This window comes from Zophobas morio, unplaced genomic scaffold, assembly GCF_036711695.1.
Source record: "Zophobas morio isolate AGI-343-1 ecotype UQ-CSIRO unplaced genomic scaffold, CSIRO_AGI_Zmor_V1 ptg000049l, whole genome shotgun sequence".
NCBI classification, from domain to species: domain Eukaryota; kingdom Metazoa; phylum Arthropoda; class Insecta; order Coleoptera; family Tenebrionidae; genus Zophobas; species Zophobas morio.
In genome coordinates, this window is record NW_026972154.1 from 2,535,138 (window position 1) to 2,552,781 (window position 17,644).

Genomic DNA, 17,644 nt, shown 5'->3' on the forward strand with positions numbered 1-17,644 from the left:
AAACGTCTCCTTTTCCTAATCTGAGACGATTCTGCATGCTCTAAGTGTGTTTCGTCGCTCAGAATCATCAAAAAATGTTGAAATATATTTCAGATTTAATAAGAATCGACAAAAATATTGTTTCTAGCTAAAATTTGATGGTTTCGTTGCTCTTTCCGAGCCCGTTGGGTTTCTGATTGGCTTAAAACTACAAGAAAACACTTCAAAAGTGACGCTTCTGAAGAATTTTAACAATTTTCATGTATCTACGAACGCCAGAATGCATAAAATTGACCCAAACGTCTCCTTTTCCTAATCTGAGACGATTCTGCATGCTCTAAGTGTGTTTCGTCGCTCAGAATCATCAAAAAATGTTGAAAAATAGTTCAGATTTAATAAAAATCGACAAAAATACTGATTCTAGCTAAAATTTGATGGTTTCGTTGCTCCATATAGTTTTCGACGTTACGAGATAAATGTCTCGGTGATGTGATGATGATACGATGATAATAACGATGATAACTGCATAAGGAGAGAAATCTTTAATCCCCCTGTACTTCAGTCCACGATATTATCTTTTTCCACAGTCGGACAACGTTAAGCTAATTTAACTGCCGTAAATGAATTATTAGCAATCATGTGTGAAGAATAAAGAAGTGTTAACACTTACGTAAGCATCCAGAAACCTATTCATAACTTTGTAAACAGAGGGTGTTATCCTGATTGAGTGAATTTCATGAACTCTCCTAGTAAATGCTCTATCTAAATAATTCCTGACTGTTAAATTGTGTTAGAACTAATTAACGATCAAAATCCTGACATGAACTGTGAATTTACAAGCAATCAAACAAATTTACACAACGTGTTAGTTTTAATCCAGTTTCGAAGAGAAGAAGGAAAGGAAGAATGAAACAACAGTAACAAGTTGAGAAAATTAACAAGAACAAACTAAATGAATAACGAGACGAAGGGTTGAGAACTTACGTCAGTAGTAGCAATAACAGTTCGATTGCGTCACGACGATCAGAGGAAACAGGGACAAAAATAAAACTCCAAACTTATATAAATTAGTGTTAATACAAAAAACGTTAACAATAAATTACAATACATTTACAAGATGGCAGGCACTTAATGCAATAAATTAGTTAAATATATACACATCACTAGAATATAAGAAAGTGTATAAAAAAGTACAAATAGCAGCATAGCTATACATAAACAATATTTAGCGCCTCAATATGAGACAAAAACACGTCGTACAATAATAAACACGATTTTGGCAGTAGATTTTTCGCAGTACGATTCGCTATGGCAGTTGTGATTTGTTCTTTACGCTAAGAATACTGATTAGTTTTGTAATACCGGACTAAGTAATTTCCACGTGTAGACCAATCCCAGGCTCGGGAACGCAATTCCCGCAGTAACCCCCGCACAATCCATCGACCCTCCTCTCCTACAAAGAAAAAACACAACATTGACGTCGTTACCCATCCCCCATATACTGACCGTCGTCACCGTTCGCACACTGGCGTACTTCCCTATACTTTGCCACCGCACGTGTCCCGCCAGCCTGAACGACGTCCCAGCCAAATCAATCGAAAACCGTGCTTGGGCACACCCCTCGACGGCGCTGTAGCAGTCTCCAGCGGTGCCATACGGCACCCTCATGCCGCTGATTTGGCGCGAAAACGTGAAGTCGTCACCTGGTAAAAACATACACACTGAAACGCTCCCAGAGGGATGCCAAATTACCGATGATGCGAAGCGACGTGATGTTGAGACGGACCTTCCAGAAGATGGTGCGGCCGGAACGCTCGGGACCGATCGGCAGGCAGTCGCAGTTTTCGACGCGGCGCCCGTCGTAGGGGCAGGAGTGAGGGTTCTTCAATCTGCATAATACTTGTCGTTTATGAATCCACCTTGTTAAATTAATTTGGAAAACATACCGTTTGTCGTAGTTTTCAGCGTAGTTCACACCGTCCGCATGCAACGTTATGTACTCCTCGGGCTGGTTGGTGTCCATTTTGTAGCAGTACACCCTGGCGGGTTTGTTCCGAATTGTGATTAAGTAATCCTTGTTGACTCGTGTTTTCATGCGATGTTGAATCTCTTTGCAACTTCTAAACAGACCTGAAAATGCAATTAGGTGAGTAAACTGATCGTGAATGAGTTTAGTCAAAGACGTACATCTCCACTGGTTACATTTCGCACGTCGCCTCGGTTTCGCATGCCTTGAACAGTGCCTTTTTTCCACTTTCTGGTGCGTTTTTAAATTGTAGCAATACACTTGTCGGGTAGTTCGGCCTTTTTTTCCACAGGTATGGGAACACTGAAACGTAGAGTGAATACTTTGAAGTACGAAATAAAAAAAACTTACCTCCCTCCAGGGTTCACTCCTCCAGACGTACACCTCGTTGCACTGATTCCCCATGCACATCTCCTTATCGTCGGGTCTCTGGTGCCAGTCGCAGTAGTCCCTAGACCTCGACTTATCAAAGCTCAGAGGATTATGGTCCACGGCGCCCTTTTGGTACACCCGGTGACACGTAACGCTCCTATTTCTCACCCCCTCTCCACAAAAAGCCGAACATTGTGACCACGCAGTGGTCACCCATGCGTAATTACTACACATATATTTTTCACACGTGACGTTAGTCTTGGGCCTCGGTAGATGTCTGCAGTAGTTGTCCACCACCACGCTTTGCAGTTGCACGTTCTTGCACACCAGATGGCGATACTTTTTACCTTCGCCACACATCGTCGAGCACGGTTTCCATTTACCCACCGACCATTTGTACGGGTCGTTGTTATAGTGAACGTAGGAATGACACTGCGATGGCTTACAAGGGGTGACTTCTGGAGGCCGAGTCTTATTGTCACATTGATTGTTTGTGACGAAGCTGCCAGTCGAGTTGCGACAGTTAACCTTAAAATAAAAACGTCGCAAATTCGGTTAACATACATAATACCTTGACATACCTGTCGCATCTTCACACAAGTCTTGGCATCACACTCACTCCACCCTCCGTACTCCCAGTGGGGGCACTGATGGGTGTTGCAGTCGATCCTATTCACTGGGACCACGTTCAAGGGACAGAATTTCTCATGTTCTTCGCCAAACTCGTTCCTACACACCACCATTCTTGAGCTGATTCCACCTCCGCAGGATTTCGAGCATGGGCTCCAAGCTCCCGTGATCCAGCGGAATCCTCTGTCGTAACTGGTGATGGAATTTGTCATAATGTCGTTGTCGAATCGCCTCTGGTAGGGCAACGTTTGGGTGCAGTCCGTGATTTTGCAGAATTTGGTGTCGTTGGGTTTGAGAATTCCGGCACAGAATGTTTCTTGGATGGGTTGGTTGTCGTCGAGGTTGCGACAGATGACTTTGCGGTTGCTGATACCTGAGATAAAAGTAAGCGTGAGCTAAGGAAGTATTGTAATCGAGTCCACTGGGCGCCTGGTTACTTCTAAAGGTTTCATGACCCCTAGAATATGAAAAAATAGGGTCTCCCGTTTCCGTCTATCTGTCTGCGATCTGTCCGAATTTTTATTAGATAATCTCCGAAACTACTGGACCGATTGTTGTCAAATTGTATATGTGTATCAGAAATATCTCTGAAATATTAAAATTGTTACGACTGATGACTTGTCAACACATTCATAGATTTTAGAATTGCTTATACAGGGTGACTCAAATAAATATGTGACGCAGTTTATTGTATTGATCAAAATCAAGAACAACTCACTCAATTTTCCCTACATACTTTTTACATATCATACTTTAACTTATAAAGGTTATTTTAAAAAAATAAAATTATTTTTTGAAAAATCTGACTTTATTGAGCTTCGACCAATTTTTTGAGGTTACAAATTTTCATTTTAATATATCGATTTTTCAGGATTTCCTTTCTTCAATTTTTCCAGTTCTTGATTTTTACTTTTCATTTTCTCGAATTTTTAATTTCCATTTTCTTAATTTTATTTGATATCACAATTTTTCGTTTTTTCATTTCCTTTATTTTTTCAATATTTCTTTGGATTTTATAATTTTTCATTTACTCAATTATTCCACGATTTTCTACTTTTTGAATTTTTCTATAATCTATATTTCGTTCTTTCGATTTTGAATTGATTCGATTTTAAATTTCTCAATTTTTATCTTTCGGTCTTTCAATTTACGTTTCTTCAATTTTTCAAATTGTTGATTTCCAATTTTTAGGTTTTTTAGTTTTTATTTTATACTTTTTTTTTTCATTTTTGCCACTTTTCCATTTTCTTAGTCGAAAAGTTGACAAAATTAAAATTGGAAAAACGAAAAATTAATTAAATCGAAACAATGAAAAATCGAATAATCCAAAAAATATAGCAAATAAGAAACCGAAACGAAAAATTGAAAAATTGCAAAATCTAAAAATTTAAAAAACGAAAAATTGAAAAACCGATAGTGAAAAATTTACAATCGAGAAAACAAAAAAATTTAAAAATCTAAAAGTTGAAAAATCGAAAAATTGCAGACTGAAAATTTGAAGAAACGAAAACTTGAAAAGTTGAATAAATGATAAAATTTTAAATCCAACAATCGAAAAAAAAGTGAAAAACATCAAAAATTACTATTACATCATATTTAAAATGAAAACTAGAAAAATTGCAAATCAAAAAATAAAAAAACCGAAAAATTTAAAAATCCTAGATCTGAAAAATGCCACATTGAAAAACCGAAAAATCGAAAAAGAAAGTAAATAAAAACACCGAAACTAAAAATTGCAAATCGAACATTGGAAGAAATGAAAGATGAAAAAATCCAAAAATTGAAGAAACGAAAAACTGACAACATTAAAATTGAAAAAATGAAAAATTATTAAATTGAAAAATCGAATAATCGAAAAAAAATAAAAAATAAAAATCCGGAACGAAAAATTGTAAATCTAAAAATTGAAAAATTAAAAACTGAAAAGTCGAGAAAGTCAAATTGCATAATTACAAAACCTAAAAATTGAAAAAACGAAAAACTGAATAATCGAAAGACAGAATTTAAAATTAAAAAAAAACAAAAAATTCAAAAATCTAAAAGTTGAAAAATCGAACCAATCAAAACGTTTTAACGTTCAAAAATTGAAAAACTGAAAAATTCTAAAATTTTAAAATTGAAACAAAAAAATATTATTATACATTTAAAGTAAAAAGTAGTAAAATTGCAATCGAAAAATTGAAACCTGAAAAATTAATAATTTTCACATTGAAAAAAAAAGTAATTATAAAATCGAAACATTGAAACACCGAAAAACTGAAACAATAAAGTAAATAAAAAATCGAAACGAAAATTTGAAGAAATGAAAGATTAAAGAATCAACGAATTGAAGAACCAAAAAATTGACAAACTTAAAATCGAATAATCGAAAAAATTAATAAAATAAAAAATCGAAAGGACAAATTGTAAATCGAAAAATCAAAAAGTGAAAAGTCGAGAAATCAAATTGCATACTTACAAAACCTAAAAATTGAAAAGACGAAAAACTGAATAATCGAAAGACTGAAAAATCTAAAATTAAAAAACCAAAAAATTAAAACATCTAAATGTTGAAAAATCGAAAAATTGCAGATTGAAAATTTGAAGAAATGAAAAATTGAAGAATTCAAAAATTGAAATATTAAAAAATTGAAAAGTCGAATAAATGAAAATGTTTTAACATCCAAAAATTGAAAAATAGAAAAATTCTAAAATTGGAAAATTGAAAAAGAGAAAAATATAGAAGTATTATTAAATATTTAAAGTGAAAACTATAAAAATTGCAAATCGAAAAATAAATACCGAAAAATTGAAAATTTTCACATTGAAAAACATTTATTTAATTAAAATTGTGAAAAACCGAAAAACTGAAAAAATAAAGTAAATAAAAAACCGAAACGATAAATTGTGAATCGAAAAATTGAAAAATTAAAAACCGAAAACTCGAGAAACTCAAATTGAAGAATTGCAAAATCTAAAAATTTAAAAAACGAAAAATTTCTGATTGAAAATTTGAAGAAATGAAAAATCCAAAAACTGAAAAATTCTAAAATTCTAAAATTGAAACAAAAAAATATTATTACATATTTAAAGTGAAAAGTAGAAAAATTGCAATCGAAAAATAGAAGCCTGAAAAATTAATAGTAATAAGTAATTATAAAATCGGAATATTGAAAAACCGATAAACTGAAACAATAAAGTAAATAAAAAATCGAAACGAAAATTGCAAATTGAAAATTTGAAGAAATGAAAGATTAAAGAATTAACGAATTGAAGAACCGAAAAATTGCCAAACTTAAAATCGAATAATCAAAAAAATATAGAAAATATAAAACCGAAACAGAAAATTGTAAATCGAAAAATTGAAATACTAGGAATTAAAAACGCGAGAAACTCGAATTGAAAAATCAATAAACTGAAAAATCTAAAATTGAAATAACAAACAATTAAAAAATCTAAAAGCTAAAAAAGCGAAAAATTGAGAACTTCTAAAAAATTGCAGATTGAAAATTTGAAGAAATGAAAAATTGAAAAATTAAAAATCAAAAATTGAAAAGTAGAATAAATGAAAAAGTGAAAAATATTAGGAGTACAATTATTACGCCTATTACATATTTAAAATGAAAACTAGAAAAATTGCAAATCGAAAAATAGAAAACCGAAAAATTGAAAATTTTCACACCGAAAAAAGAAATATAAAATCAGAACACTGAAAAACCAAAAAGCGAAAAAAAGTAAATAAAAAACCGAAACAAAAAAAATAGTAAATCGGAAATTTTAAGAAATGAAAGATTAATAAATCGAAGAATTGAAGAAACGAAAAATTGACAAAATTAAAAATGAAAAAATGAAAAATTATTAATCGAAACATTGAAAAATGGAATAATCGAAACACTACAGAAAATAAAAAACCGAAAAGAAAAATTGTAAATCGAAAAATTATAAAATTAAAAATTGAAAAATCGAGAAACTCAAATTGGAGAATTGCAAGATCAAAAAATTGAAAAAACGAAAAATTGAAAAATCGAGAAACTGAAAAATCTAACATTGAAAAAGTTCAAAAATCTAAAAGCTGAAAATCGGAAAATTGAAAACCGAAACGTTGCAGATTTAAAATTTGAAGAAATGAAAATTCGAATAATCAAAAAATTAAAAAATAAAAAATCGTATAATTCAAAAGTCGAATAAATGAAAACGTAACAAAATTGGAAAAATCTAAAATTGTAAAATTGAAAAGGTGAAAAATATTAAAAATTATTATTACATATTTAAAATAAAAACTAGAAAAATTGCAAATCGAAAATTTGAAGAAATGAAAGATTAAAGAATACGAAGAATTGAAGAAACGAAAAATTGAAAAAACAAAATTATTGAATCAAAACACTGAAAAATTAAATTATCGAAAAATTGAAAAGTAGAATAAATGAGAAAGTTTCAACATCCACAAATTGAAAAACAAAAAAATTCTAAAATTGTAAAATTAATAAAGTGAAAAATATTAAAAATTATCATTACACATTTAAAATGAAAACTAGGAAAGTTGCAAATCGAAAAAAAGAAATATAAAAACAGATCACTGAAAAATCGAAAAAATAAAGTAAAAAAAAAGAATTGATGAAACGAAAAATTCACAAAATTAAAACTGAAAAAACGAGAAATTATTAAATCGAAACATTGAAAAATCGAAAAAGTAAAATAAACTGAAACGAAAAATTGTAAATCGAAAAATTGAACAATTAAAAATTGAAAACTCGAGAAACTCAAATTGAAAATTTGCAAAATCTAATAATTGACACATTCAAAAGTTGAAAAATTGAATAACTGAAAAATTTAAACTTGAAAACTCTGGTCTTTACCTTGTAGAGGTTATCAGAAAACAAAAATCGCAAAAATTCTTCATAATTTTTAAAGAAGTGGGATTTCTTGGAATGCACTTCAGGGGCGAGAGAAGTTCTTTCGAAATAACATAGGACCAATTTTTATTTAAGGTGAAATTTTGTTGATTCAATTTAGGGCGGCTTCTCATTCATGAAAGAGGCACTTCTGGTTATTAAAAATATATATTGTAAGGAAGATGCAGTAAATAATGTAGCTGCTCTTATTTAGCCGACGAAGCTCAACCGCTCGAAGTGGGAAACATTAAATCTCGCGACCTTTGACTCGAGGGGAAGTGTTAGAACGTCATCTACATTTGGGAGTGTGAATCTCGATTAGCAAAACAATGGCAACAGTTCTTGTAACATCAGAAGACTTGATGAACCCAGAAAGATAACCCGAATTCTTACCATCGCCGCAGGTCGCCGAACACTCGCTCCACCCACCCACAGACCATCCAGCACACGGCCTCTCAAAGCAGTCTTCCTTCTCTATGTGTCGTTGCCGCGAATCGCACGCCGACGGGTCCAGAACCTTCCCATCAACATGACAGAAATAGGGCTTGGTCCGAAAGCCTCGTCCACACGTAACCGAACACGGCGTCCACTCCCTGGACTCCCAAACCGGGCACTTCCGGACGTTGCACACCTGCTCCGTCACCTTCTCACTCTTGAAACAGTGCGAATCGTCCATCACGTGACTACTGTCATCCACGCACTTGGCGCTGCGGCGCTGCGTCCCGCCGCCGCACGTCACCGAACACTGCAACCAGACTAAGTACCCGAAACCGACAAACCTCGGTACTCACCTCAGACCAGCTGGTGTACTCCCATCGCGTCGACTCGCACAACCCCTGGCACGGCTCGTGGTCCGGCGGTTTACGCAAGTGGTTGCAGTGCTTGTGGTCAACCACTTCGTAGTAGTGGTCGTAGTTTTCTTTGGTTGTGTCGATTTTCATGCACTGGTGGTTGACGGTTCGCAACCTGAAACACACAAGTAGTACCGGAGTACGACTGGGGTCGGGGAGTACCCTTCGCCGCAGTTGACGGAACAGGGTCCACGCGACACGTCGGTCCAGCGCAGCTGGCAGTGGACGTTGCAGTCCCGTTTCTGGGTTCGGTGCTTCTTGTCGAACTCTGAGCAGTACGAGTCGGACTGTTCGGAATTCGTGGCCAGTTCCACGCACACGGGGTTCATGTACTGGGTACCGTTGCAGATTGAGTTGCACTTGGACCATTTGTTCCCGTACAAACTCCATCCGTACCTAGAGATAATGAAGAATCAAGAAAAGAAAGGGAAAGTGATTACCGACAATTAGAGGAATTAGAGAGAGAACAGCACGGGTAGTAGATTAGAGACAACATCGAGACGACAAGTTACCTGGGGGGGATCTTCCGGACGAAGCTTTTATAACTGTAACTGAACCTGGTGCGGCAAATAAATAAAACGTGGTTGTAGGGGTGCAGGTACTTACCGAGGGGCACTTTCTTCGCTTATTATGTATCTGTAAGTGATGTCCGGTGGCCGGGCTTCCCCGATGGAAAGTATCCACAGGACCAAGTCTTTGGTTAGCTTGTGGTTCTTGGGGGTGGTGATGCGCTCAACGGCTGCCGAAGAACCGCTATAGTTGATGATGACACCCCCAGAAATCACGTCCTTCTGCTGAGGAGCGATCATGGTTTTACTATTAAGGACATACTCTCCAGTTTCACCGTCAACGAGTACTAGAACAAAAAATATATATGTATGAGCTCGATCAGTGAAGAATCGATGAAACCCTCATTAAAACCCTCATTAACCTTACCCAAATAGTTTGTATCGTTGTTGGCGTTCTGCCTAACATCAATATTCGAGCTCCCCTTCGGAATCCTCAGTACCATATGGTACCCAGTCCTCGAAATATTATAATTCCCGGTAACCTCCTGACACTTACTGTTATCCCCTCCACAAATCCCGCACTCATCTAAAACAACCATATACACCTCTTCCCTCCACGAACCACCCACTCACCTAACTCAACCTTCGAGTTCAACTTATTATCGCATCCTCCCGGTCTGCAAATCCCGTTCACGCAGATATCGAACGAGTTCATGCCACATTTCGTCCCGTCTATGACCTTTTCCTTCAAAGGATAGTAGGCGTTGGAGTTCTTGGGTCTGCAGTACAGCTTGCACAGATCCTCTTTTCTACCCAGGCCATACTTAGGTACCCATTGGACGTCATTCGTCAAGTTGGCAAGATTTTTCGTGATCCCGTCGAACTCCGAACACTGTACTTCCCTGAAATCGGGGACGTCGTTCCCGCAGGACTGTGTGTTGCAGGACAAGTACTGGACGCTACTTCCGGTACAGTAAGCGCCGCCGTTCCTGGGGACGGGCGTGTCGCAAAAGCGTTTGGTGTACTTGACACCGCCTCCGCAAGTCCGGCTGCATTCAGTCCAGCTGAAAATTAAAATCAGTGCACAACATCGTTTTGGTGGCAGCGGTGGAATCGATCGAAATACAAACACAATATAATGCTCGAGCTAAATCTGTGTTGTTTTCCACAGAAAATTTAATCGTCTGCGTTAGCGCGCTAGTCTGAATTACCAGGAAAGAACAGCAACTTCTTTTGATTTATCGGGATTTTTCCGCCTATTAACACTCTTTATATCGCGTCCACGTGGCACTCATACAAACAACTTTTCCCCTGAAAAACATGTTTACGCAGTTTGCCACCACGTTATTACGCCCCTTTCAATCCAATCCACTACACCTACAAAACAAGCGAATAACGCGAAGTCGTAAACGCGATTTCTGGGTAGAGGTTTTGTTTTCGATCCAGGTTCAGACTTAGTGACGCGTCTGTGATGGATTTATGCGAAGTAAATAGCCGGCAAAAACAAATAAAGAAATGTCGATTTGGTGCTTTGATCTGAAGGAACAACAAATAAGTTGCGCCTGCATCGGCTAGAAAACTGGAAGCTCACGTACGGCGTTTAACGGCAGCGCGGGCAAAAATAATTTTCTTTTTATACCGCCAGACTCATTAAACTGTCGTTACTCTACTTTTGTAATTCTACAGAGTGCGTAATGTACTCGTCATTGCTATAAATTCGGCTAACAGGCTAGAACTCAGTGGTGACTTCATGCGGTAATTCTACGTCCCGTATGCGGTTTTGGGGGACACCAACCTGTAACCGAATTGTAATTTTTTTTAATAAACTGATACCGTACTTATCAACAAAAAGTCTGATAACCAGGACCACGATAAACAGCTATCAGCTGAATGACTTAATGTCAAATGAATGTAATTAGTGTACCTTGATAGAGAAATAAGGGAAGGGCAAACGATGACACATGTCGGTAATTTATCATCCAAAAGTGCGTCAAATAAATGTCAAAAAAACAGTTGCTTCACAAATGAAAAAAAAAAACATAAAAATAAACGATGTAAATAAAGGAAATCAAAAATTTAGTTCTCTTTCTTAGTTCAGTTTCTTAAATTCTCGACCAACTCTCGCATTGCTTGACCCTTGCTAGGAAATTTTAGTTTCTGTTGAATCTTTCTGCGGAGGAGAACTAGATAAGATTCCTAGAATTGTTATTTGCCCCTGATATGGTGATTGTGGCCGAATCAGAAAAAGAACCAGAAAAAATAAACAGAAATATTTATTTCTATGTTTATATCTAGAGACAAAATAAACACTATGGCAACGGCGGAGAAAGACAAATGGCACAAAATAAAACTAAATCGACAAAGAATCGAACGAGTCAAAACCTATAACAGCCTCAAGAACTCATTCTTTGGGAAAGGAAATACTGAAAGAAATACAGAACGAAGTGTACAGTGTATTTACGGAATTGAGTCGGGGACCCTTATAACGAGAAACAATAGTAAAGTTTAAAGATGTTTTGATTTTCCTATTTCTTGACTTTCGACTGTTTCGATTTTTTAGTTTCTCAATTCTTCAATTTTTCTATTTTTCAGGCTTTTGATTTTTCTATTTTTCCGTTTTTCAAGGTTTCGATTTTTCCACTTCACATTTTTGATTTTTCGATTTCTCAATTTTTAATTTTTTAAAATTTTTTAGTGTTTGCATATTTCAGTTTTGGGATTTTTTAGTTTTTCTTTCATTTTTCCATTTTTGGAAATTTCAATTTTAGGATTTTTCAGTTTATTTATTATTCAATTCTTCGTTTTACAATTTCTCAATTTCACAATTTTACGATTTTTGATTTTTCTCCTCTTCAATTTTACGATTTTTAAATATTTGGTTTTTGCAACTTTTCTAATTTGACTTTTATAAATTCTCAGTTTCTCTATTTTTCATTTCTTCAATTCTTCAATTTTTAAGTTTTTTAGGTTTTTGATTTTTCGAATTCACTTTTTTGCCTATTTGATTTCTCATTTTTCAATTTTTTGATTTCTCAGTTTTTGGATATTTCAATTTTGAGTTTTTTCAGTTTTTCATTCTTCAGTTTTTCTTTCATTTTTCAATTTTTCGATTTTACAATTTCTCAGTTTTTCAATTTCCTGATTTTCAATTTTTCGATTTCTCAATGTTCCGATGTTTCTTTTGGTTTTACGTTTTTTCAATTTTTGTCTTCAATTTTACGATTTTTAAATATTTCGATTTTTCAGTTTTTCAATGTCTGACTTCTCTAAATTTTCAAATTTTTCGATTTTTCAATTAATCGATGTTTTTATTTTCCCATTTCTTGACTTTCCACTGTTTCAATTTTCCAGTCGTTCAATTCCTCAATTTTTCGATTTTACGGGTTTTTGATTTTTCAATTTTTTAGATTCTCAGTTTTTGGATATTTCAGTTTTGGAATTTTTCAGTTTTTCTTTCATTTTTCAATTTTTCGGTTTCTCACTGTTCCGATGTTTCGGTTTTACGTTTTTTCAATTTTTCTCTTCAATTTTATGATTTTCAAATATTTCGATTTTTCAATTTTTCGATTTCTGGCTTTTCTAAATTCTCAAATTTTTCGATTTTTCAATTAATCGATGTTTTGATTTTCCCTTTTTCTGACTTTCGACTGCTTCAATTTTTCAATTTTTTAGATTCTCAGTTGTTGGATATTTCAGTTTTGGAGATTTTCAGTTTTTCCATTCTTCAGTTTTTCTGTAATTTTTCAGTTTTTCGATATTTTAATTTTGGGATTTTTCAATATCTCGGTTCTTCGATTTTTGATTTCTGGATTTTTTGATCTGTCGATTTTCTTTCTTTTTCGATTTTTCAATTTTTTGATATTTTAATTTTTCAATTTTTTAATTTCTCAGTTTTTGGATACTTCAATTTTGAGTTTTCTGTTTTTCCATTCTTCAATTTTTCTTTCATTTTCCAATTTTACAATTTCTCAGTTTTTCAATTTTACAATTTCTCAGTTTTTCAATTTCCTGATTTTCAATTTTTCGATTGCTCAGTTTTTCAATTTCTCAATGTTCCGATGCTTCGGTGGTATGTTTTTCCAATTTTTGTTTTCAATTTTACGATTTTAAAATATATCGATTTTTAAATTTTTCAATTTTTGACTTTTCTAAATTCTCAATTTTTCGATTTTTCAATTAATCGATGTTTTGATTTTCATATTTCTTGACTTTCGACTGTTTCAAATTTCCAGTCCTTCAATTCCTCAATTTTTCGATTTTACAGGTTTTTGATTTCTCAGTTTTCCATTTTTCAGTTTTCTTTAATTTTTCGGTTTTTGGATATTTTAGATTTGGGATTTTTCAATATTTCGATTCTTCGACTTTTCGATTTTTGACTTCTGGATTTCTCAGTGTCGATTTTTTTATTCTTTCGATTTTTCAATTTTTCGATTTTTAAATTTCGGATTTTTCAATGTTTTTGATATTTTAATTTTTGAACTTTTTGATATTTATAATTTTCGATTTCTCGATTTTTCATTTCAGTTCTTCGATATTTAAATTTTTCAAGTTTTCGAATTTTTCAAATCTTTCGATTTTTTCGACTTGATTTTAGATTTTCTGTTTTTAATTCTTCGTTTTTTCAAATTTTCGATGTTCCAATTTTTCAAATTTGACTTACAAACTCCCAATTTTTCGATTTTTCTATTAATCGATGTTTTGGTTTTCCCATTTCTTGACTTTCGAGTGTTTCGATTTTCCTGTTCTTCAATTCTTCGATTTTTCGATTTTGCAGGATTTTCTATTTTTCTGTTTTTCAAGGTTTCGATTTTTCGACTTCACATTTTTGATTTTTCGATTTCTCATTTTTTGAATTTTTAAAATTTTTTAGATTTGGATACTTCAGTTTTGTGATTTTTCAGTTTATTCAATGAAAGTTTTCATTTTCCAATTTTTTTTAGGGTTCCGATTTTTCGACTTCACTTTTTTGATTTTTAATTTCTCAATTTTTCAATTTTTTAGATTCTCACTTTTTGGATATTTCAGTTTTGGAACTTTTCTAAATTCTCAATTTTTCGATTCTTCAAGTAATCGAAGTTTTGATTTTCTCATTTCTTGACTTTCGACTGTTTCAATTTTCTAGTCCTCCAGTTTCTCAATTTTTCGATTTTACAGGTCCTGATTTATTAATTGTTAAATTTTTTAGATTCTCAGTTTTTGGATATTTCAGTTTTTCTTTCATTTTTCAGTTTTCCGATAATTTAGTTTTGGGATTTTTCAATATTTCGGTTTTTCGACTTTACGATTTTTGACTTCTGGATTTTTCGATGTGTCGATTTTTGAAGTTTTCGATTTAGATTTTTTTTTCATTTTTAATATTTTAAATTTGAATATGTTTCAATTTATAACTTTCCGATTTTTTATTTTGGCTTATTTCGGTTTCCCAGATTTTCCATCCTTCCGTTTTTTCGTTTTTTTTATTTTTCCGCTTTTAGATTTTTCGATTTTCCAATTTTTCAACTTTTAACTTTTCGATTTTTCGATTTCGGTTTCTCAATTTTTCGACTTTTCGACTTCTCAAGTTCTCGATCTCTTGACGGTTTCTCGATTTTTCGATTTTCCAGTTTTTCGATGTTCCAATTTTCCAATTATCCGGTTTTTAAATTTTAGATTTTTGAATTTTTCAAATTTTCGATTATTTTAATTTGTCTCACTGTTACAATGTATCGAAAATAACCACAAAATTTGTCACTAAAAACAAAGTAGAACACAATATTTCCAAAACATAAAAATAACTACATTTTCAAGTAAAAAATCCAATAGATTATTACGATTTGAACAATATTGTTAATTTAAGACGTTTCCCTACTATAAAACACAATTAAAGAATTAATTCTTAGTTAAACAAAAACATAGTTTCATGTCAAAATCGAGTGAAGCATGTAACATGTGATATTATATTTGTGAACAAAATCATCTAAATATGTAGCAAAAACGTTCACTTAATCGTTAAAAAATCCAACCAAGTCAACCAAATCGCTTCTGAGCGCTTAGAGTCGACAATGGCCTGAGCGCGCTCTGCTCTGTAGCTCAAACAAGTTCTCAGGCGACGAGCGATTAATATAAAGTAAATTAAAAGTCATTGTTCACTAGTTCAAAGGAATGCCTTGATTTTGATAGCACCTGTATTTTATTTTATGTGCATAATCATGCGTATATTTCTTGAAAGGTCGTGCATATACTTACGGTTGCCAGGACCCCCATCCTCCGACCACGGGCGTCATCATCTGCCTGTCCAGAGGGATGCACTCCCCATGGTGGCACCACTTGCCTCTCCCGCAGGACGTGCCGTCGGCCCACGGCAGCAGGTTGGACCTGCAGCCGTAGAGATAGTTGGAGGTGCACCAGAGAACGGCACAGGTGGGCTAAAACTGGGAAAATCCGAATTTGCCTTCCACGTGTTCCTATATCTACCTGGTCTTTGAACGGACACAGCCTGAACCCGCTCCCGAACTCCAGTTCGCACTGCTTGTCCGCCTCGAAGTTCTCCCCGGGCAGCAGTTCCGTGATCTCCGAGGAGATGTAGTTGCTGGCGGGTGCCTTGTGGAGGCACTTAGCCTTGCTGGACCTGCAATAACCGCATAGCCTCAGCCAGATGTGCATTTTCTAATGCGATCGGTCGCATTCCTCGCGAAACGCGACCATCAGGTGCGCACAATGACCATTCTCTGGTCGTTTAAAAAAAACGCAGAATTACCCATAAAGAGCGATCGAGAAAGTTACGCAACTCCTTTTTTAGCACTTAATTGCCGTCGTCTCGTATCTAATTATTTCAGAAATTTTGTAAAAATGTAGGTCAGGTCGGCGCTTTAAAAGGCATGCCGGTGAGACATTTTTTTTTCTGATGGTAAAAAGTTGACGCGCTTTCTTCAATGTCAACGTCCTGGAAAAGTTTTTCTACTTACTCGAGAAATTCGGTGACGTAGTGTTTCGAACACTCGGACCATAACCAGGGTTTTGTGCCGTTGTTCAGCATTCTTGACATGATGTAACCGTATTTGCGGCCTTTGCGGAAGTACGAGCAACTTTCGGTTTCGTCGTGGAGCATGCTGTGGATTTTTGATGGAATTTTAGTCGATGATGGATTGCGATGAACAAATGGAAGCTTTTTGCGAATTTAAACGGGAATTTGGGGGTCGGTGAAGGGTTCTAAATTTACTAGCGTTACTTGGGCTAGAAGCAACCCAAAAATTGATTGATTTATTACTAACGTGTTATGTAAGTAACGTTTTTCAACCTTAATTTGCATTCTTAGATAATAAACAATATTGATTACCCGAGACAGTCACATAATTTTCGGCAATTAATTACTTCGTTTGCCATTGTAAAATTGTCTGTAGAAACAATTCCTACCCATTTAATTTCTGTAGAATGTATTGTACAAAGGAATACTTTTTAATTTTTTACAAACGTTGGATTTTACACATTTTATTTTTTATAGTTTGCGGTCATCAGAAACAAAGGTTTCGGCACGTGTTGTAATAAAGACCGTAACAAGCTGAATAAAATAAATTACTGTGGTTTTGTAGCACATGATGTTCCACACATTCATTTGAAATGATTCACACATGAACTAACTGTGAGCTTTATTAAATTACAACAATATTGCAAATAAATTCAGATATTTAAACAGATGATTTCGCGTCATTCCTAATTGACATTTGTGGCTGTTATGGGTATTATTTATACGGTTTATTTTATGTCAAAATAACAAAAATGTATCAAATACGGTATTTTTTGTGTCCCTATTTTTCAGACAATATTTTTTTTTCTCAAAAATGATGTAAATCGTTCTTAAAATTCTAGACAATATAAATATTTTGTTAAACGATATTCAGTCTCGTAACTTTCCGTAGGTGATTTGTTATATGTTACGAATATGTTGCTATGGATAAATCTAAATTTCAAATTCGCAATTATTGAAAGGTACAGGTACTAAAAAAGGAAAGTCAATAAGAGAAATTGTAAGTTGAATTTTTAAGTTGGGAGACTCATTAATAGGCTTCGGATCTTAGGTTTTTTGTTTTTTTATATCTCCTTCAGGCATTGCAGCGAAATTATATATATGTATCCGAATTTAAAAAAATCTGTTTATTTAACGCCCATTTATTACTACCTGAAATGCCTTTGATTTTTGTGCATACAGTAAAGAATCCTCAAAATGCCTAAGGTAAAATCATCCATGAAAAATAAAATCAAATTATAGTTAGGGAATAATTTGGACACTAATTTTCAACTTCCTTTTTCAACCAAAGACAATGAGTTATTCTGCAAAGTGTGTGGAAAAGTTGTAAGTAAACTTTTAAAATACTGAAGCTTGAATTATGTTCACATTTTTGTTTCCTAGTTTAAGTGCAAAAAAAAATC

At 34.0% G+C, this 17,644-nt stretch overlaps 1 protein-coding gene across 3 annotated transcripts in view; it reads right to left on the reverse strand.

Moving 5' to 3' along the window:
• Positions 1–1,037: 1,037 nt before the first annotated feature.
• LOC135142683 (A disintegrin and metalloproteinase with thrombospondin motifs 9-like) overlaps positions 1,038–17,644 on the reverse strand; it is a 226,711-nt gene continuing 210,104 nt past the window's right edge. For 2 of the 3 annotated variants that reach the window (XM_064074434.1, XM_064074433.1), the window contains exons 11-27: positions 16,183–16,326; positions 15,692–15,845; positions 15,464–15,642; positions 9,872–10,302; positions 9,666–9,824; positions 9,336–9,585; positions 9,242–9,286; positions 8,892–9,125; positions 8,670–8,844; positions 8,272–8,623; positions 2,959–3,380; positions 2,357–2,905; positions 2,167–2,308; positions 1,926–2,109; positions 1,732–1,868; positions 1,486–1,682; positions 1,038–1,432 (exon numbers count right to left, since the gene is read on the reverse strand). In XM_064074434.1, coding sequence (XP_063930504.1) covers positions 1,346–1,432; positions 1,486–1,682; positions 1,732–1,868; positions 1,926–2,109; positions 2,167–2,308; positions 2,357–2,905; positions 2,959–3,380; positions 8,272–8,623; positions 8,670–8,844; positions 8,892–9,125; positions 9,242–9,286; positions 9,336–9,585; positions 9,666–9,824; positions 9,872–10,302; positions 15,464–15,642; positions 15,692–15,845; positions 16,183–16,326 — 3,841 coding nt within the window. In that variant the 3' untranslated portion in view covers positions 1,038–1,345. The remainder of the gene's footprint in view (positions 1,433–1,485; positions 1,683–1,731; positions 1,869–1,925; positions 2,110–2,166; positions 2,309–2,356; positions 2,906–2,958; positions 3,381–8,271; positions 8,624–8,669; positions 8,845–8,891; positions 9,126–9,241; positions 9,287–9,335; positions 9,586–9,665; positions 9,825–9,871; positions 10,303–15,463; positions 15,643–15,691; positions 15,846–16,182; positions 16,327–17,644) is intronic. The other variant, XM_064074435.1, reaches the window with a different exon arrangement.